The sequence below is a fragment of the Hypomesus transpacificus genome, chromosome 22 (assembly GCF_021917145.1).
Source record: "Hypomesus transpacificus isolate Combined female chromosome 22, fHypTra1, whole genome shotgun sequence".
NCBI classification, from domain to species: Eukaryota; Metazoa; Chordata; class Actinopteri; order Osmeriformes; family Osmeridae; genus Hypomesus; species Hypomesus transpacificus.
The window spans coordinates 13,682,879-13,700,250 of NC_061081.1; the positions used below are offsets into that span (position 1 = coordinate 13,682,879).

At 46.0% G+C, this 17,372-nt stretch overlaps 1 protein-coding gene across 1 annotated transcript; it reads left to right on the plus strand.

Moving 5' to 3' along the window:
- Positions 1 to 3,928: 3,928 nt before the first annotated feature.
- Positions 3,929 to 13,976, plus strand: glis3 (GLIS family zinc finger 3; the record flags this gene model as incomplete). The annotated part of the gene is made up of 6 exons (XM_047045361.1): positions 3,929 to 4,202; positions 5,744 to 5,927; positions 6,181 to 7,336; positions 13,322 to 13,483; positions 13,681 to 13,791; positions 13,950 to 13,976. Coding segments are annotated over 6 exons (1,914 nt in total), but the record flags the coding sequence as incomplete, so codon positions are not given.
- Positions 13,977 to 17,372: the final 3,396 nt, after the last annotated feature.

Genomic DNA, 17,372 nt, shown 5'->3' on the forward strand with positions numbered 1-17,372 from the left:
AAATGACGATTCCCGACATAACCATTGGATTTTTAAGCCGGAATGTTTTGAGCTTGGTATGTATCTACCTATTAAAGTACACGTTTTTTTTGTATATCCACATTTCTGACGAGGGACTAGAAATAGCTCTAGCCATTAGCACTAGCTAGCTACAGAACCAGTACAGAGTTGGTAAATTGGCCATACACATTCAATAAATACAATATTGATGGAAACTTGACTATGACTGAATTTAATATAGACAATGTAAATTAACGATAAACGTCTGCAAATATTACATTTGGTACAATTTCACATTAAATCAATATTCTGCTTACCTGATGTGGATCCACAAAAGAGAAGAACAAGTTCATCTGACGTTGATTTACCAAACGATGGTCTCCCGGTCAACTATAGCTCAATGACTTTTCGATCATATTTCCCGGTCAACTATAACTCAATGACCTTTCGATCATATTTCCCGGTCAACTATAACTCAATGACTTTTTGATCATATTTCCCGGTCAACTATAACTCAATGACCTTTCGATCATATTTCCCGGTCAACTATAATTCAATTACTTTTCAATCATTGTTCCCGGTCAACTACAAATCGATGTTTAATCAATTAATCAGGACAACTATAAATCAATGTTGTTCCAATGTATCCTGTGTTTCATCGATATTGCAATAGTGATTCAACGTTTATTTAGCATTGAGATTTCAATCTCAACCATTCTGATGATTTAGATGGAAAATCAATATTGATTCAATGTCGTCTTGCTATATTATAACATTCCGGTATTGAAATCCAATCCGGATATGCCTAGAAATGTTACTTTCCTGATTTTAGCAGTTAGCCAGGGGGTCCCATTATCATCCACCCAACCACTTTCAATGGAGAATTGTCAGTTTGACGCTATGGAAGGCAAATGCTACACGTACGGTTTGAGAGCGTATTTACACACTCAAATCTCGAAGTAAGAAGCTGTAATTTGGTGTGCAGCATAATAAGTTGTGTACATATCGATGAGTTACTTTCTTTCGTTGCTGCTGCATATTTTCTTTAAGAAATTAACGGAAGAAACGGTTGTGGACGATAATGGGCCCCGAACGTTGCAGATTTAGAGTGGACGATAATAGGGCCCTTTACACTACAGATCTCAATGCGGAAACACGCTGTGTTTTTTCTATTTTCACCTCATTTTAATATAGCCTATAAATTGTGAATTTTAATATAAAAATGTTAATGATTAATCGAAAATCGATCGTTAATTCTCCCGACGATCGATTAAGACTATTTAGTCGAATGCCCATCCCTAGTTAACAACCTGTTCTGGTTATTAAAAGTCTAGGTACTAGGTACTAGTTGCGCAGGTTAGCTAGTCTACCTCTTTACAATGTGTGCTTACTGTGGCGATGATGGACAATTTGTCTTTGATTCGCTCAAATAAATGTGTCCATGAAAGCGAACTGTTTGGTTCCGGTGGTGTTGTTGTTAGCTAACTTAAGTGATAAACGCAAATTAAGTGAAAGGATGTGTTGGGCAATCGCAAAAATATTTGAGCTATGCAAGTGGGCCGCAAAGTGGAAAAGATCGGGAATCTAGCCAACTAGTACTAGTCGCTAGCTAACTGAGTAAGTAGCCTACACACAGTACAGTACACACGCTCAGTCGGGAGAGAACATTTCCCTCATCAAGCATCTGAGTTCTGACTTGGGACATTTTTGTCAGATAAGTAGCACTAGAGCTACCTTTATTCGTCCTACAATGTGCTTCACCTTGCATACCCGCTATCTTGAAAGGGTTTAGACACACGTCCCTATGGACAGAATGTTTTATTTCATAGTTTAGACCCTTTACTGTTTATTTGGAGCTAGGCTACTCATAGACATATATGAGGCTACAAGCCTAGCCCCTGTAATGTGCCAGCTAGCGCTACCTTCTTCTCGTCATGTCTAGTGTAAACACAGCGGTTGCCATGCCAACTCGGAGCAAGCTCCACGAGCAAACATTCAAGTAGCCAGGGGGATAGTGCTTAACCACGGAGGCGGACCTGTGTGGGGCTGTAGGGAGAGGACGGGATAGGACAGGTTGGTGCCCTATTCTAGGTCTAAGTAGGGCCACTTGTAGATTGCGAGTATTACATCTGTAAATACAGAGCTTCAAAGGGCGTAAAAGGCGCCTAAGGAAGCGAGAATTGAGACCTGCTTTTAAAAAACAATCTTGAACAGAAAACCTCAAGTCTCAATACACAGGCTACTACTACATCATGTAAAGAGTAGGCTAGGCTAAATGGAAGGAGCTTTCTGCCAAAATGACAGATCAAGTGTGTCATTTGAAGGAAGCAGCCAAATATATGACCGCCACAGCAAACACAGGCATACACAAGATAAGAAAACAGTGTACAACTTTTAAGAACATTATTGGAATACAATTAAACTCACTCGTAGGCTAAGTATAGGCTACATGTGCATAATATCCTCTCGTCAGTCTTTGTGTCCGTTTCACAAACACACAGGCCTCACACACAAACACACAGGCCTCACACACAAACACACAGGCCTCACACACAAACACACAGGCCTCACACACAAACACACACAATCCCTGGATGGGGCGGGATTTTAAACAATTCTCAGAACGCAATCAAAACAATAAAACATAGGCTACAATCGTAAGGTATAGGCAAATATTTAACTCTGAACAAGGTTCGCGATAAATAAAAACGGTCTTGTTATTAAATTTGCATAAGGCACCCAGAGCTTCCTCTAAGCACATCACTCAGGGGCTAAAGGGTAACCGATACTCCTTCCTAGAGACTGACCACAACTGGAGTCAAGACTTGCGTCCAAACTCCGCGGGGGGATTCCTGCAGTGGACAAACTGTAGAGAAAGAGAGAGGCAAACAGGCAAGGCAGTCCATTATCAACATTTCGATAGAACTGAAAACTTTTTCGATCGTCTCTTAAGACCAGCAGAATTTAACTACGAATCTCGAAGTGGAGTTTGTTTTGAAAATGTCAGAGCTACTTAATTTAGTTGATTTGAGGCAGACGAATTTCCAGGTGAGTACATTCTTAGCGACCTTGCAAATAGATACCATCGTTTTATTACTTTTATTGAATTATGTTGCACATCATCACATGATGATAAACATTTAGTGAATGACAAGTTCAGGTTATTTAATCTCGAAGTGGAGTTTTTGCACTACTGTAAATTGATTTCTTTGTAATCTATTTCTTAATCATAAATTAGCAACTGAATGCATTGGTCACACAGTAAGCATCTTGGCAAATCATTGATTTATTGTTCCATGTCAAAATAATTTGTTTAATTAGTCGTTTAGCTTACAAGCGTTTTATAGCCTAGACCTTTTTATAGGATAAATTGTTTTATTTCTGCTTTACTGTATTAACATATAGTTTCCTTGGGATAGCGATGCAGTATGAATGTTAAATTTACTTTTGCTTAGTCCACTATTGTAGTGTATTTCTTTTTTATATCTGGGCATAGGTGCAAAAGAGTGGTTGATTGCTGTTCAAGAGAGTGTGGGTTCAAGTACCCCTCCTGTGTTAAGTGGTTGTAGATTAAAGCACCTGCTAAAAGAATACACTAATGTGTTTATTGAATACTCTCCTATACCTCTTATATCCTACGATCCATAACCTTTCTGTGCCATTGTTTAGTTTCAGATATGTCAGAGGAGGTAGACCTTCAAGGATCAGTCGCATGCTCTTTCCTCCACTTCCTCCATCCTGTCTCCATGACTGTTCGGACTAGGAGCACAGCGGACCAATTCGAAGCACTCCACCGAAGCACCCAATAAGACGCAATAGCTCAGACATGAACGGGAAGGGCTGTCAGCTCCTGGTGTCTCCCTCCGGCGGTCACCCGTCCCTGGGCATGATCCCAGGGCACCAGCGCCCTTCCGTACGGATGCCCGCCCGCCCCTCTCTCTCCCCTGGACGCTGTGCCAGCTTGAGCCCCTCGTCTGGGGCGGCCCAGGGGCTCCACTTCCTGGGGCCCGGGGCCCAGACAGGAAGCTCTGTCCAGCTTCCTGCTCGGAGCCTCCGAAGGCAGGTGTTGACCAATGGGAAGCAGCCTGGCTTGCTGACCGCTTCCCAGCCCCCTCGTCAGGCACCTGTCCTTCAGTTGTCCCCGGCAACGGCGGCAGCTGCTGTCAATCATACGTGTTCTGGGAGTGACAGTGGTTTTAAAGGTAGAGTTACCCTCTTGTGTTTACATTTACATTTTAGTCATTTAGCAGACACTCTTATCCAGAGCGACTTACAGTAAGTACAGTGACATTCCCCCCGAGGCAAGTAGGGTGAAGTGCCTTGCCCTGGAACACAACGTCATTTGGCACGGCTGGGAATCGAAGTGGCAACCTTCAGGTTACTAGCCCGATTCCCTAACCGCTCAGCCACCTGACTCCCTAGGTTTAGGGACGGACAGTTAGGGGCATGTCCTGACTGATGTCAAAAGACCATTGAAACATCCCCACCAATATGTTGCAGCAGAGCTGGGGTCGTGTTGTAAGAAAAAACAAACGACAACAAAAAACTTTTCTGTAGCACATTGCACGACAAACTCTCTGCGCCCCTTTATTAAAACGCTCCTTCCCTCCGTTCTGAAACTACAAGCGAACACACGTATCTTCATCCCTCACTTCCTCTCAATGCTGTCCTCCCAGCCCTCGCTGTGTCTCCTCCCAAACCGCTTGTTCTCTCATTTATTGATAGGTAACCAAGCAGAACGCTTGTCCCTAAATTATCAATGGAAGAGAAAGAGGAAGGACAGAACATCTCATTAGTAATTAACAGAGCAGAAAGCATCTTGTTAGTTAGAGGGAATTCAAGTATTCATAAGCTTCTATTGAAAATGAGAAGGTGAATAAAAAGGAAAAAATACTATTCAGTGTTCGGGATGTGATTTTTGTTCAAGGCCTTTGCTTTGCAGGTCCCTGTTGTGCCAACAAGTCCGTTCGTGAAGTGAACTGTGATTGAATTACAAGTGTCTACATCTTTGCCAAACAACCACATCAGTGATATACAGAGTGTGCAAAAAAATTTAAGCATTAGTTGCAAATGCACACCATTAGAGCTCCTGTATGGAGAGTATGCTCCAGCCTGTAATTCACTTAGAAAAGCTTGGTTTCATAACCAAGGAAATGGGGCAGGGTAGTTGTGGTTCTAGATCAGGAGTGGGAGTCAGATGGCTGAGCGGTGAGGGAGTCGGACTAGTAATCAGAAGGTTGCCGGATCGATTCCCCGCTAAGCCAAATGACGTTGTGTCAAGGCACTTCACCCTACTTGTCTCGGGGGGAATGTCCCTGTACTTACTGTAAGTCGCTCTGGATAAGAGCGTCTGCTAAATGTAAATTTAGATCACTCTGTGTTTGGCTTGATTGATTAGGCTTTTGTCACAAGCAACCACCCATGAAAATTTGAAGGGGCCTAGAGAGAAAGGGCTTTACGTATCCTCATGATACCAAGTGAGGACCACATATGGTAGGTTCATGATTAACCTTACCGCAACATTTAAGAAGGACTTCCCTGTAACTGTACTTTTGACATTGTCTCATTCCTGTGAAGTATTTATATGTAAATGATTCACCATGGATATCACAATTCAGATCATTTGTATTCAACGTGAGTAATACACAACGAATAAAAGACTGTCAGAGTAGTTTGTTTTAACAAGGATGCAGTCTTTTGCTGCAAACACATTTGTATACGGTGGCTTTGTGTTGTCCTCCAGGTCCTCCAGTCACCAGTGCTGATATGCAGGTGTATGGCCATCCGGCTGGGGCCAACCTCAGGGTGACTAGTAGCCCCATGGTCGTCCAGAACCAGACCCCCTACCCAGTTGCAGCCCTGGCTCACAGTTACAGCTCCGGGGCCCCACACTACCAGGGCCTGGTGGTGCCCTACAGCGAGGCCAGGTGAGACGAAACAAACAGTCCCCCAGCTCTTTGGTTAGAGCATGTGACTGCAGATCTAGAAGCCGCAGGATCAAATCCTTCTCTGTGTGTCGATTTGGGGGGGAAAAACATTATATCATCATTTATTGATATTGTTGCCAGCTTGTGTTCGTTGTTGAGATTTGGCGCGGGTGCTCAGGGCAGGCCTGTCACGGCTGACGGTAGCGAGAGACGTTTTCTGGTGGAGGTTGACGTCCGATGTTGTGTGTTTCAGGTCTCTGCTGTCCCGTGAGTCCCTGGCCTCCACCACCCTCAGCCTGGCTGAGACCCAGTCCGTGCTGAGTGGCCGACAGGACTGGACCTACGGCTACCGGGTCCTGCCCCCCCTGGGGCCCGGCCAGCAGGGGTCGGCCCAGCCCGGCGAGGGGGTGGAGCAGCTGAGCCTCCCCTCCGGCACTGCCATGTCAGGGGCCACCAGCAACTCCGCCTCCCTGCCCTCCTACCTGTTTGGGGGCGACGCCGGCAGTCCCCGCCACTCGGCTCGCTCCAAAAAGAGAGCCCTCTCCATGTCGCCCCTCTCCGACGTGATGGGCGTCGACTTCAACTCCATCATCCGCACCTCGCCCACCTCGCTGGTGGCCTACATCAACGGCTCTCTGAGCTCGCCCTCCTCCCACCCTGGCCTCTCGCCCCTCCAGCCGGAGGTCTACGGACACTTCCTGGGCGTGAGAGGAAGCTGCATCCCTCAGGCCAACGCCCTGAGCTTCCCAGGCTCGGTGCTGGCCGTCGCCCCACAGAGCAACCCCGAGTGCGGCCGCATGCAGAGGCTGGAGCAGGGTGGAGCTCTGGAGAGCCAGATGGCGAACATGGTGGTGGAGAAACAGTGCCTCCCGGAGGAGGGAGGGACGCTACAGCCGGCCGTGAGGAGCAGAGAGGAGCCCTCCAGCACCCTGCTGCCGTCCGTACAGTTCCAGCTGCAGTTCAACACCATCATCCGGTCAGAAAGCCCTCCCCAGTGTCCACCGCCCCCCTACCACTCCCACCAGCACCTCCACAGGCCTCACAGCTTCCTCCACAGGCAGATCCAGCCTCAGGCCCAGCCTCGAGGTGTCGCTCCCCAGGCTTCCGCACCTCACCCTGGGCACGGACCCAGCTTCCAGCCCCTGGTCCCCATGCTGGAGGAGGAGGAGGGGGAGCTGGAGGAGTACGGTGGGGCGCACTACTGCAGGTGGATGGACTGCAGTGTCTTCTGTGACCTGAAGGAGGAGCTGGTCAGGCACATCGAGAAGATCCACGTGGACCAAAGGAAGGGAGAGGACTTCACCTGTCTGTGGGCGGGATGTCCTCGAAGGTTCAAGCCCTTCAACGCTCGCTACAAGCTGCTCATCCACATGAGGGTCCACTCCGGAGAGAAACCCAACAAGTGCACGGTACGCCGTCTACCTGCATTGTGGCGCAGCGTCGCGGATAAGTGTTAATGTCCTTTAACCAATCAAAGTCGCCGCCACCACACACCCTGTCTGACTACCATCGGTTCAGTCCACTCCGTTAATCACAAAGGGACTTGACACATTCAGGCTGCCCCATGATGTGCACAGTTGCACAGAAATGTTCAAAAAATAATCGACAGTGGTTGAATTCTGCTTAACAGTTCCAATAAGACTTATTCTCCTGTAGCGAGAATGTTTTCCCTTAACTGCATGATTAAGTGTGACAGAGGTCTGCAGACCGAGATATTCTTAGAGCAGAGACAAAGACGGATCTGACATGTTCTTTCTCACATTTAGCCCATCTGTAGGATGAACTAAGGAGCCTGTCAACGTTACTGTATTAGTAGTTCAGTTAGAAACAGGCTGTCTGAGGTCCAGTATAGCACACGCATTGTACTTCGTTATTGCCTTTGTGTGCTGTGATGTGCCTTCGTGGTCAGGTAGAAGGTCGGAAAACGCAGTCTCTCCCTCCTTTTAATTCCAGCCACGGCCTAATTAGTGCAGCTCTGTGATAATTGACATGGGAGTTAACTCAATTATGTAGTTATTAAATCAGCACAAAAGCAGCCCCGGCGCTTTAGATCTGGCAGGAAACCAGATGGGCCTCCTACATGCCTCAGCCTCCCCTGTCTAAGGGCTCTCCAGTGAGCCTCCGTGGGGGCTGGGGGCAGCCAAGAGCCTGCCAGCCAGTCCCAGACTTGGCCCTGGTTCTGGGAAGGTGCCGGCCCCAGGCCGGCCCGCGTCTGATCAGTGTTGGCCCAGTGGCGGAGAGAGAAGAGGGCTTGAATTGTGGTGGTCTCAAAGCTTAGTCTCCTTGGACCTGCTTCTGTTGAAGGGCTGTTTTTTGTTCTCCAGACTGGCTGAGACAGGTGCTCTCCAAGGCTGCCTCTTATCTCTGATATCCTCCTGGTTAGGAAAGACTCCAAAACCTAAGGTAAAAAAATTACGGTAACGGTAGCTCATTCAGATGTAAAAAATAATAATAATTGAGACAAATTCAGTCTACTGTAAAATCACTGTTTATCCTGTTGGAGTTGAAGGGAAAGGAGTATTCTTATTCCTTAACCCTAAAAGGCCTATAATGTAGGGTACCAAGGGCTCTGACTCTGGATGATACGCTGCTTAGCAGTGTGTCATGCTAACTGTGCACTCAAAGAGAGAGTACGCCATACACGTCCTCGGATTAGCCACGTCGCGGTTGAGAAATTAGAGTAGAGCGGGGTTAACCTTGCTGGATTTGCAAGATCTGGCACTACAAAAATCCATTTTACCAAGCGCCAACTTAACCGTTTGAGCCCAAACCACAGTTGTTTGGACCAATCAGCGTCCTATGAGGAACTATTGGCAGCTACAGGTGGTTGAAGTTACCTCGTGATAGACAGATGGTTCATCCAATCACCTGCCAAGTATCTTTTTGATAGTGCCTGCCCTTTTCCAAACAGTTTCCACCGTTGACTTCCCAGATGAATATGTGAAACAAACTCAGGTTTGAGCCTGATGTCTTACTCAATCCCCCAGAATGCTGGAGGTTGGGATGAGTAAGAGGGCCAGCCATTTAAATGTCTCATTTCGCTGCTTTTGGTTGGTCAATTATTAACAGCTTGCATGCCTGCGGTCGACCTTTCGTTCCAAAACACTCACTTATTAGTCCTTACCGGTCCTGTTGCCATGGAGGCTTTAGACGGTACATGGCTTTCTCTACCATGCAATCACACTCGGGAGGGAAAATATCCAAGGTGACGAGCCACCGGGAAAATAATAGGGTGAAAAAGTACCCCTAAGTGATTTTACAGTCTTTTCAGAAGTCTCAACCCAGTAGCAAAGGCTAAAACATCAGACTTAAAATCACAGTTGATGGTCAAAGAAAAGTCTTAATTGTAGCAACTTGAGAAATACAGGATGTAGATTGAGAAGAAACCCGTTTCACCTCACAAAACGGTCAGAGACACCTGTTGTCCCTAGTCGTGAAGTGTGTTTCTTTTGTGAGGAATAATTGACAGTTTATCTGGGCCACGAGGCACTGGCCGTAGAACAATGGGGCAGATCTGATTACACAACAAACTGAAGGAGGCAAGCCATGACTTGTCACTGGGACTGTGAGCATGTTTAATGGTGATGGAACACATGCTTGAACGCTACCTGTGTGTAGAGCGTGGACCATGACACTGGGATGTCACTGAGTCCATAGAGGTTGGACGAGTGTGAGCCGACAGCAATTCACTCCTAAACACGTAAACCAGTTAGAATTTTTGCAGTTCCTTTATACAAAGCATCACTGGTTTGTCAACTCATCTACAAACACATCGATTTGAGAGATACTTTTGAGGCTAATGTTATATACTATCCTCCTTAACTTTAGTTAAAATTATGTTTTGTATCACAAGTAGCCTTTTGTTATTTTTTGGAACTTTCCCCCTAAATAGTCACAGTGAAACTGTATTTTAATTTCTTTCAAATGCTCGCATGGCAAAGAAGTGACCTTTTTTCCATGTGTGAAATTGTCTTGAAGGCAGGTCTTTGCTTCCTGAATGGTAGATCTGTAGTTTGTTTGAGAAGGTGGTGTGTGCCCTACCAGCTGGGAATTCTGGGTTCTGTAGTTTAATGCAACTGTCTGGAGTGTGCAAGGAAGCGTCATCCTGTGACCTACTGTGAGTGAGAAAGTTTGCTCGAAAGGTTATTCGTTGCATACACAGGGCCACTTTGTTGTGTTTAGACACTGTGGAAATGTTTGGATAAGTATCTATAATATCTACTAATCTTCACATAAATGTTCTTAGTAGGGATAGGAAAAACACTTAATAGTAAATTAATAGTTTAATTTACTATTACCAAGAATACTGCTAATTACGAAGAACTATTAACATTGATCGCTTGGCACTTACAGTTGTAGAGTCAGAGTCAAACCGGTTCTCTGCTTAACTGATCTGCCCCAACAATTCCTGAAGGTGAATGTACTCAAGGAATCATGGTGCGCGCATGAGCTCACGCTTGGTTGGGTTTGAGCATCGAATGTAAGCAGAAACCACGTCAAGGTGACAGACAGTCACAGCAGCGTGCTAATCCAGTTAGCTTCCCTGCAATTAGCAACTTGAAATTCAAGTCCTGCTTGCCTCCACTGAATGCTGTGGGCTGATGAGATTTCTGGTTTGCCAAGATTTTTAGCGGCATCTTCACAATAGTTTGGAGGGAAATAATTCATTTTAGCGCCAGAAACTCTCACTTCAGATGGGTTTTGTCACAAAGACTGTCCCTCCTACCATCCCATCACAGTTTGGCTCGCAACAAAGAACTACAGTTCAGCTCTCCACACAAAAAAGTATGGTTCTGGAGATGCTGTAGCCTATACAATTTCTGATCAAGTGTAGAATTGCTGTTCTAATGCAGAATAACAGCCTGTTATCGTGTTTCATCTTATTATAAAGGAATGCATTCCTTTAGCGGACGCTTCTTTCCAAAGCAATCAGAAGGGGATTAGAACTAGCAACCAGCTGAAGTCAAATGCTCTAACCACTGGGCTAAACCCATCTCCATCTCATGGATTTCATCCAATGCTCATTCCCATGCACTTTATTCTGCTACAAAATATATATATACATATTTTTTTTTTTTACAACTGTTACCTCAGTGGAATATCAGTGAGCCAAGGGGAGGTGAGAGAGTGGGTAGATTTCAACCTTTATTCAACCAGGCAAAATCATAAATAAAAAATTCTTATTTTCAGTGATGGCCTGGCAAAAAGCAGAAGCTTTTTGACGGCGAGGGGAAGGCGGCTAAGGAAGAAAAATCTGGTTAAAAAAGCACAACGGCACACAACCACAGCAGTAAAGACATACAGAAAGGTTCGCCGGCCGTTCTCCAGACACGTTCATGAGAGCAGGGCTCCGTATCCAGCGAGCGGGGGATGAGGCAAAGGAGTTGGCCTGCCCACAAGAGACGACAGATTTAAACACAAAAACAAGACAGAGCAGAGATGAGAGGGGGAAGGGGTACATCGGGCACCGGACTGACTGTTGGCACGGCGACGGCGCCTCGTTCTTCAACCGGGGGCGCGGCCGTTTGCCAGGAGCTGTCAGAGGCTGGCGGTGGCATCGAGCTGCTCAGAGGAGCCATGTTGCTGTCCATTCAGACACAATGTCCCCTCGCCGCAGCTAAAAGGGAAGCGAGAGAAAGGGAGAAAGAGAGAGGGTGAAAGAGAAAACACACACTGGGTTGCTCCTGGTCACCGCTGCACTCCTGGCCGTGTGTTTGGGTCTGATTCTGGTCGTCACTTCTCCTCCCCACCTCCCGCCCCCCCCCCCCCCCCCCCCCCCCCCCCCCCCGACCCAGACTGAATGAAGGGTTTACCCTGTTCGTGCTGTCGGCGGGTTGTTTTTCTGATGGGGTGACGTTGACCTCTTTGTCTCTGCTTTGTTTTGGAGGGTCCGTTAATGGTCTACTTTCTTGGTGGGCACTTTCATAGTAAAGCTTTTTGGGACCCAGAATTCCCGCTGTGTGAGAAGGACAACGTCCCTGTGTGTGAGGAACTTGCCCAAATGTGCCGCTAACCGCTGTCTGTCCCTGTGGAGAGGAGCAGGACCACAGAATGTCCTGTGTCACAAATGTCCTTTGTGTCCACAGTCCTTATACACTGTAAATAATCAGTCCGTCTGTATGCCTTAGGGTCTGTCTGTATAACTGTTGGTCAGTCTGTCTCCTGCCTAAGTGTCTGTTTGTCTGTATAACTGTTGGTCAGTCTGTCTCCTGCCTAAATGTCTGTCTGCCTGCCTGTCTGTCTGTCTGTCTGTCTGTCTGTCTGTCTGTCTGTCTGTCTGTCTGTCTAACTGTTGATCTGTTTGTTTGTCAGCCTGAGACCTCACCCTCACACCCCATCTCCCATTCCTCTTCTTGTCCGTAGACACATAGTTCATCAGAGGTAGTCTCTCTGGGAGAGGCCCAGCGAGGGGACAGTCTTCTGGGAGTGCTGTGAGATTTTCCCAGCAGGTTTTCTGGTGGAGTTGCTGTTGTTCTTCAGCTGAGAAATCATGCTTTTACTGCTTCAGAAGGTAGCCCTGCTAACGCAAGACATCATTTTATATTCTTAAAGTAAGACATAATGGCAGTTATTATGACAGTGAGATATGATTTTTACATTCTCCATGAGGTTGCACCGCAATGGAAAAAGGTTTCTCCTTCGAGAAGCATTGGAATGTGATGAGTCAAATATTAAGCTTCATTTGTCGAATGAAAGGCCAGAGGGAGATGGAGCAGTGTGTGAGGAATCCAGTCTTGGGAGGAATGATAATAAATTCGGTCACGGTATGTGATTCAGCCCCTGCTCTTGAGAAAGGACATTCCAAGGCTTCAACCACAGAGAGTAAAGTGCTGGTCTGGCAATCGGAATCCATGACACCTTGCATACCTCAGGAGTGAGGTCATCGGAATGCACTTGACCAGAGAACAGTTCTGCTGACTTGAATAAGCATACAGTATCCATCATTTCCAGGCAGTTAGGAAACTAAACAGTCCACTACATCATCATGTAGCAGGGAAATTATACAACTGCTCTCATCTTATGCCTTGCTGGGGGGGTTTTCTAGCTCATTTAGTTGTTTTGCACGGTGCTAATTGGCTACGAACCCCATGCATACAGACTGATTTGAACTACTGACACGATTATTAAAGAGACACTGACCCCTGCTGGTAAAATTGCCCACCACACCCCTTTCAGCTTGCAGCCATAAGCTTCTGAAGACAACAGCTTGAAGAGACACGAGGCCACTGATGATGAATTCCTTGGTGTACAGAACAGACTTGTACACTCACACTGGTCACCCCCCCCCCCCTCCAGGCCCCCTCCTGGTCACCCCCCCCCCCTCCAGGCCCCCTCCCCCCCCCCTCCCTACCCCCCATGGTGTTGTGAATCTGTGTCCTCTGATGTTGTTCCAGTTCGATGGCTGTCAGAAGGCTTTCTCTCGTCTGGAAAACCTGAAGATCCACCTGCGTAGTCACACCGGAGAGAAGCCGTATCCCTGCCAGCATCCCGGCTGCCACAAAGCCTTCAGCAACTCCAGCGACAGAGCCAAACACCAGCGCACACACCTGGACACTGTAAGTGGCCCACCTGTCACCACAGCATGGATACTGGCAGTGATTAAGCAAAGTTGGAGCAAAGCAGGGCTGATTTTCTGCGTGTGTTTTGTGTGTACGTGTGTTTTGTGTGTACGTGTGTTTTGTGTGTACGTGTGTTTTGTGTGTACGTGTGTTTTGTGTGTACGTGGCCTCGGCGTGCATTTGTGACTTTGCAGAAGCCGTATGTTTGTCAGATCCCAGGATGTGTGAAGAGATACACAGACCCGAGCTCTCTGAGAAAACACGTCAAGTCCCACTCCTCCAAAGAGAGACACCTGAGGAAGAAGGTAAAGCCACTCGTCCATACTCACTGCCTCTCATCCCGTTCCCGTAGTCATTATTCACACAGATAAACAACTTGTGTTGTTGCTCGGCTGCGACAGCGAGCTTGTTAACATTGTTGAGTGTGAGAAACAACGCTCATTAACACACTGTTGCCGTGGAGGTTATCGCCATAGATACAGAAATATGAGGTGAGCGGTTTCAGTCTGTAAAAGTTACAGTTTTTAAATGCTTCCACAGAAATATACAGTTGAAGATATTAAGCAGTCAATAAATAAGCTGTCTTTTTTCATTATGATTCATTAATCCTAGCACATTAATCTACAGTACATACAAAAATACATTCTGCATATTTTTTCTCTATAAGTTTCTCTTTTAATTGTAATCGTTATTAATATAATTATAATTATTAATTATAGATAATTTTAGAATATGATTCTTATATTATCTTGTATTAATATTATAAGACTTTCTAACACAGCATCCCTCTTGTCTGAAATGTCTGCCATCCTGTTTACTTTGGTCTGTGATTGGTCTACAGCTGAGGTGTTCAGTTGAAGTGACCCAAGAGGCACTAAAAGACTGCCTAACCATTCATCCTCTGCAACCCTGCCTCTTCCCTCTGGGTATGATTGACAGCAAGTTGGACCAATCCCCTGGTCCCTCTCATGACCTATACACAGGTATAAAATGGTTACAGTAGGGAGATGGGTATATGGCTGAGTCTTTCACTGCAGATCGAGAGATCGCAGATTGAAATACCCCCCCCCCTCTCCCCCACCTCCGTACATCTCTAGTGTTAAATAAATACTTTATTATTAGTAGTACAGAATGGAAAAGACGCTTGCTCAGACTGGTTGACTTATCTCAGTACAGTTTTCATATGATGCCTTAACTCTAGTATGACATTACACTTTTATATGTGATTCATTCGGCAGTCGCTTGTATCCAAAGCGATGACATGGAAAGCACAGCAGGAGATCAAGGATCAGAAGTGCCCAGCTCTGTGTTGTGTGTGTCACAGGTATTCTCTCCAGTGTTCAGCCGGGCCGTGCTGTCTCTTTGTCCACCCCTGCTGTTCCACACAGTCACAACACCTCAAACGACTTCCACCAGACTCTCCTGCCGTCACTACAGGATAGTTACAGGTACTCTCCTGCCCTCACTACAGGATAGTTACAGGTACTCTCATGTCCTCACTACAGGATAGTTACAGGTACTCTCCTGCCCTCACTGCAGGATAGTTACAGGTACTCTCCTGCCCTCACTGCAGGATAGTTACAGGTACTCTCCTGCCCTCACTGCAGGATAGTTACAGGTACTCTCCTGCCCTCACTGCAGGATAGTTACAGGTACTCTCCTGCCGTCACTACAGGATAGTTACAGGTACTCTCCTGCCCTCACTACAGGATAGTTACAGGTACTCTCCTGCCCTCACTACAGGATAGTTACAGGTACTCTCCTGCCCTCACTGCAGGATAGTTACAGGTACTCTCCTGCCCTCACTACAGGATAGTTACAGGTACTCTCATGTCCTCACTACAGGATAGTTACAGGTACTCTCCTGCCCTCACTGCAGGATAGTTACAGGTACTCTCCTGCCCTCACTGCAGGATAGTTACAGGTACTCTCCTGCCCTCACTGCAGGATAGTTACAGGTACTCTCCTGCCCTCACTACAGGATAGTTACAGGTACTCTCCTGCCCTCACTACAGGATAGTTACAGGTACTCTCCTGCCCTCACTACAGGATGGTCACAGTTACTCTCCTGCCCTCACTACAGGATAGTTACAGGTACTCTCCTGCCCTCACTACAGGACAGTTACAGGTACTGCTGATTCACCCCACTAAACGTTATCATCCTGGACTGTGATCTTTGTATCTAATGAGATCTTATTTGATCCTTTCAGGTATATTAATATTTTTTTTATAGCTTAGTAGGATACTTTTGTATGTAGATATTCGACTGTAGATTTGTGTGTATCTTTAAATTATGACCATGTTCAAATGACTAACCAGTTGCCTCCATCATTACAAGACAAAACTCCTTAGTCAGCACTTCAGAAGTCAAGTATTTAGATCCAGAATTGTACACCAAAAGGTTGCAGACTTAATTCATAGAAATGTAAACATAAAACATGAAAATAGTATAGTAAATGTATATTCTTTATTACAAAGTTTATATATATTTGTAATTACATTTTTTAAATCATGTTCATAGCCTCTGGAACAGCCAACTGTTCTTGGTCCATTTAAAAGGTCTATTGGGCCGCCCATTTGGTATATTCTATTCATTTTAAGTTCCCACTGGCACAGTGCCTGCAGCCATGACTGATTTAACTACCTCCCCCTTTTCTCTCTTTTTACTGATCTGCAACAAATAAGTACATTGGTTGTCATGGCTTTATGGCTAAAACCAGAGTTTGAATAATCAGATTAAGATAAAGCTCTATTTTCTATCCTTTTGAAAGACTCCAATGGGCCTTTTTGTGGTCTCTGCATCTCTGCTGTGAGGACAGAGGCTGGGAAGAACATTTACAGGTTGGGAATGGCCAGCAACACTGTTGCATGGTCGGCCCCAGTAAACTACATTCCTTCATCCATCCACTTCAAAGTCGGCGAAGAGAAGGGGGTGTATTTTGAGTGTAGGCCAGCCAGATGCTAGGCTTCTAACTGGCTGTGATTGTGCAAAGCAGCAGCAGTCGTCCTCACCGCAGGCTTCTGGGTAGACAATTGGCTTGTGAAAGTGGACCTCGCCTTGCCTCATTGGTCTCAAGGGCTAGCATTATCGGACGCTATGGCCACCAACTGGAGTGGCTCAGGAATTCAATAAATGAATCATAAAATCTGCAAAATACCATTTCAAGTCTGGATGGAGAGGATTGCTGTAATTACTTTTCTAGATGTTAAATCGATTGTAAAATCCCTGCTGCCATTTTCCCCTGGTCTTTTATGTGGGTGTTTTCTGTCGTTATTTAGCTAACGTTGGTTTAGTTACCACCTCAATCAATTGCATTGTCATAATTTCAATTCCTTTATTTAGCATCCTGATGGCAGTAAGATAATGAAAGATGTTATTCTGTAGCAGTTGTTTGGCATTTTTTATTCAGCTTTCAATTTGGCATGGCTCATTGTCGCAGTAAGATGTTTTTACAGTGCTGCGTATATTATGCAAGGGAGACTTGTTCAAAACGACTGCTGTTAGTTTTCAAAAAGTTACAAAAGGTGAACATATTTACATAGAACACTAAATGGGCATAAAACCAAAACTTAAAATATCCTTATTATATTATTCGTATTTACCTAAACATGTGTCCCTTTATGTTTGACTCGTTTCAGGTTTGTTGACAAGTCCCCCCATCAGCTCCACCCTGGGGAGGACTTTGTGCCAGTGCCTCCCCCATGCCTCCCCCATCCTCCCACATGCCTCCCCCATCCTCCCCCATGCCTCCCCCATCCTCCCCCATGCCTCCCCCATCCTCCCCCATGCCTCCCCCATCCTCCCCCATGCCTCCCTCATCTTCCCCCATGCCTCCCCCATCCTCCCCCATGTCTCCCCCATCCCCCCACAGTGATACCCCAGTCC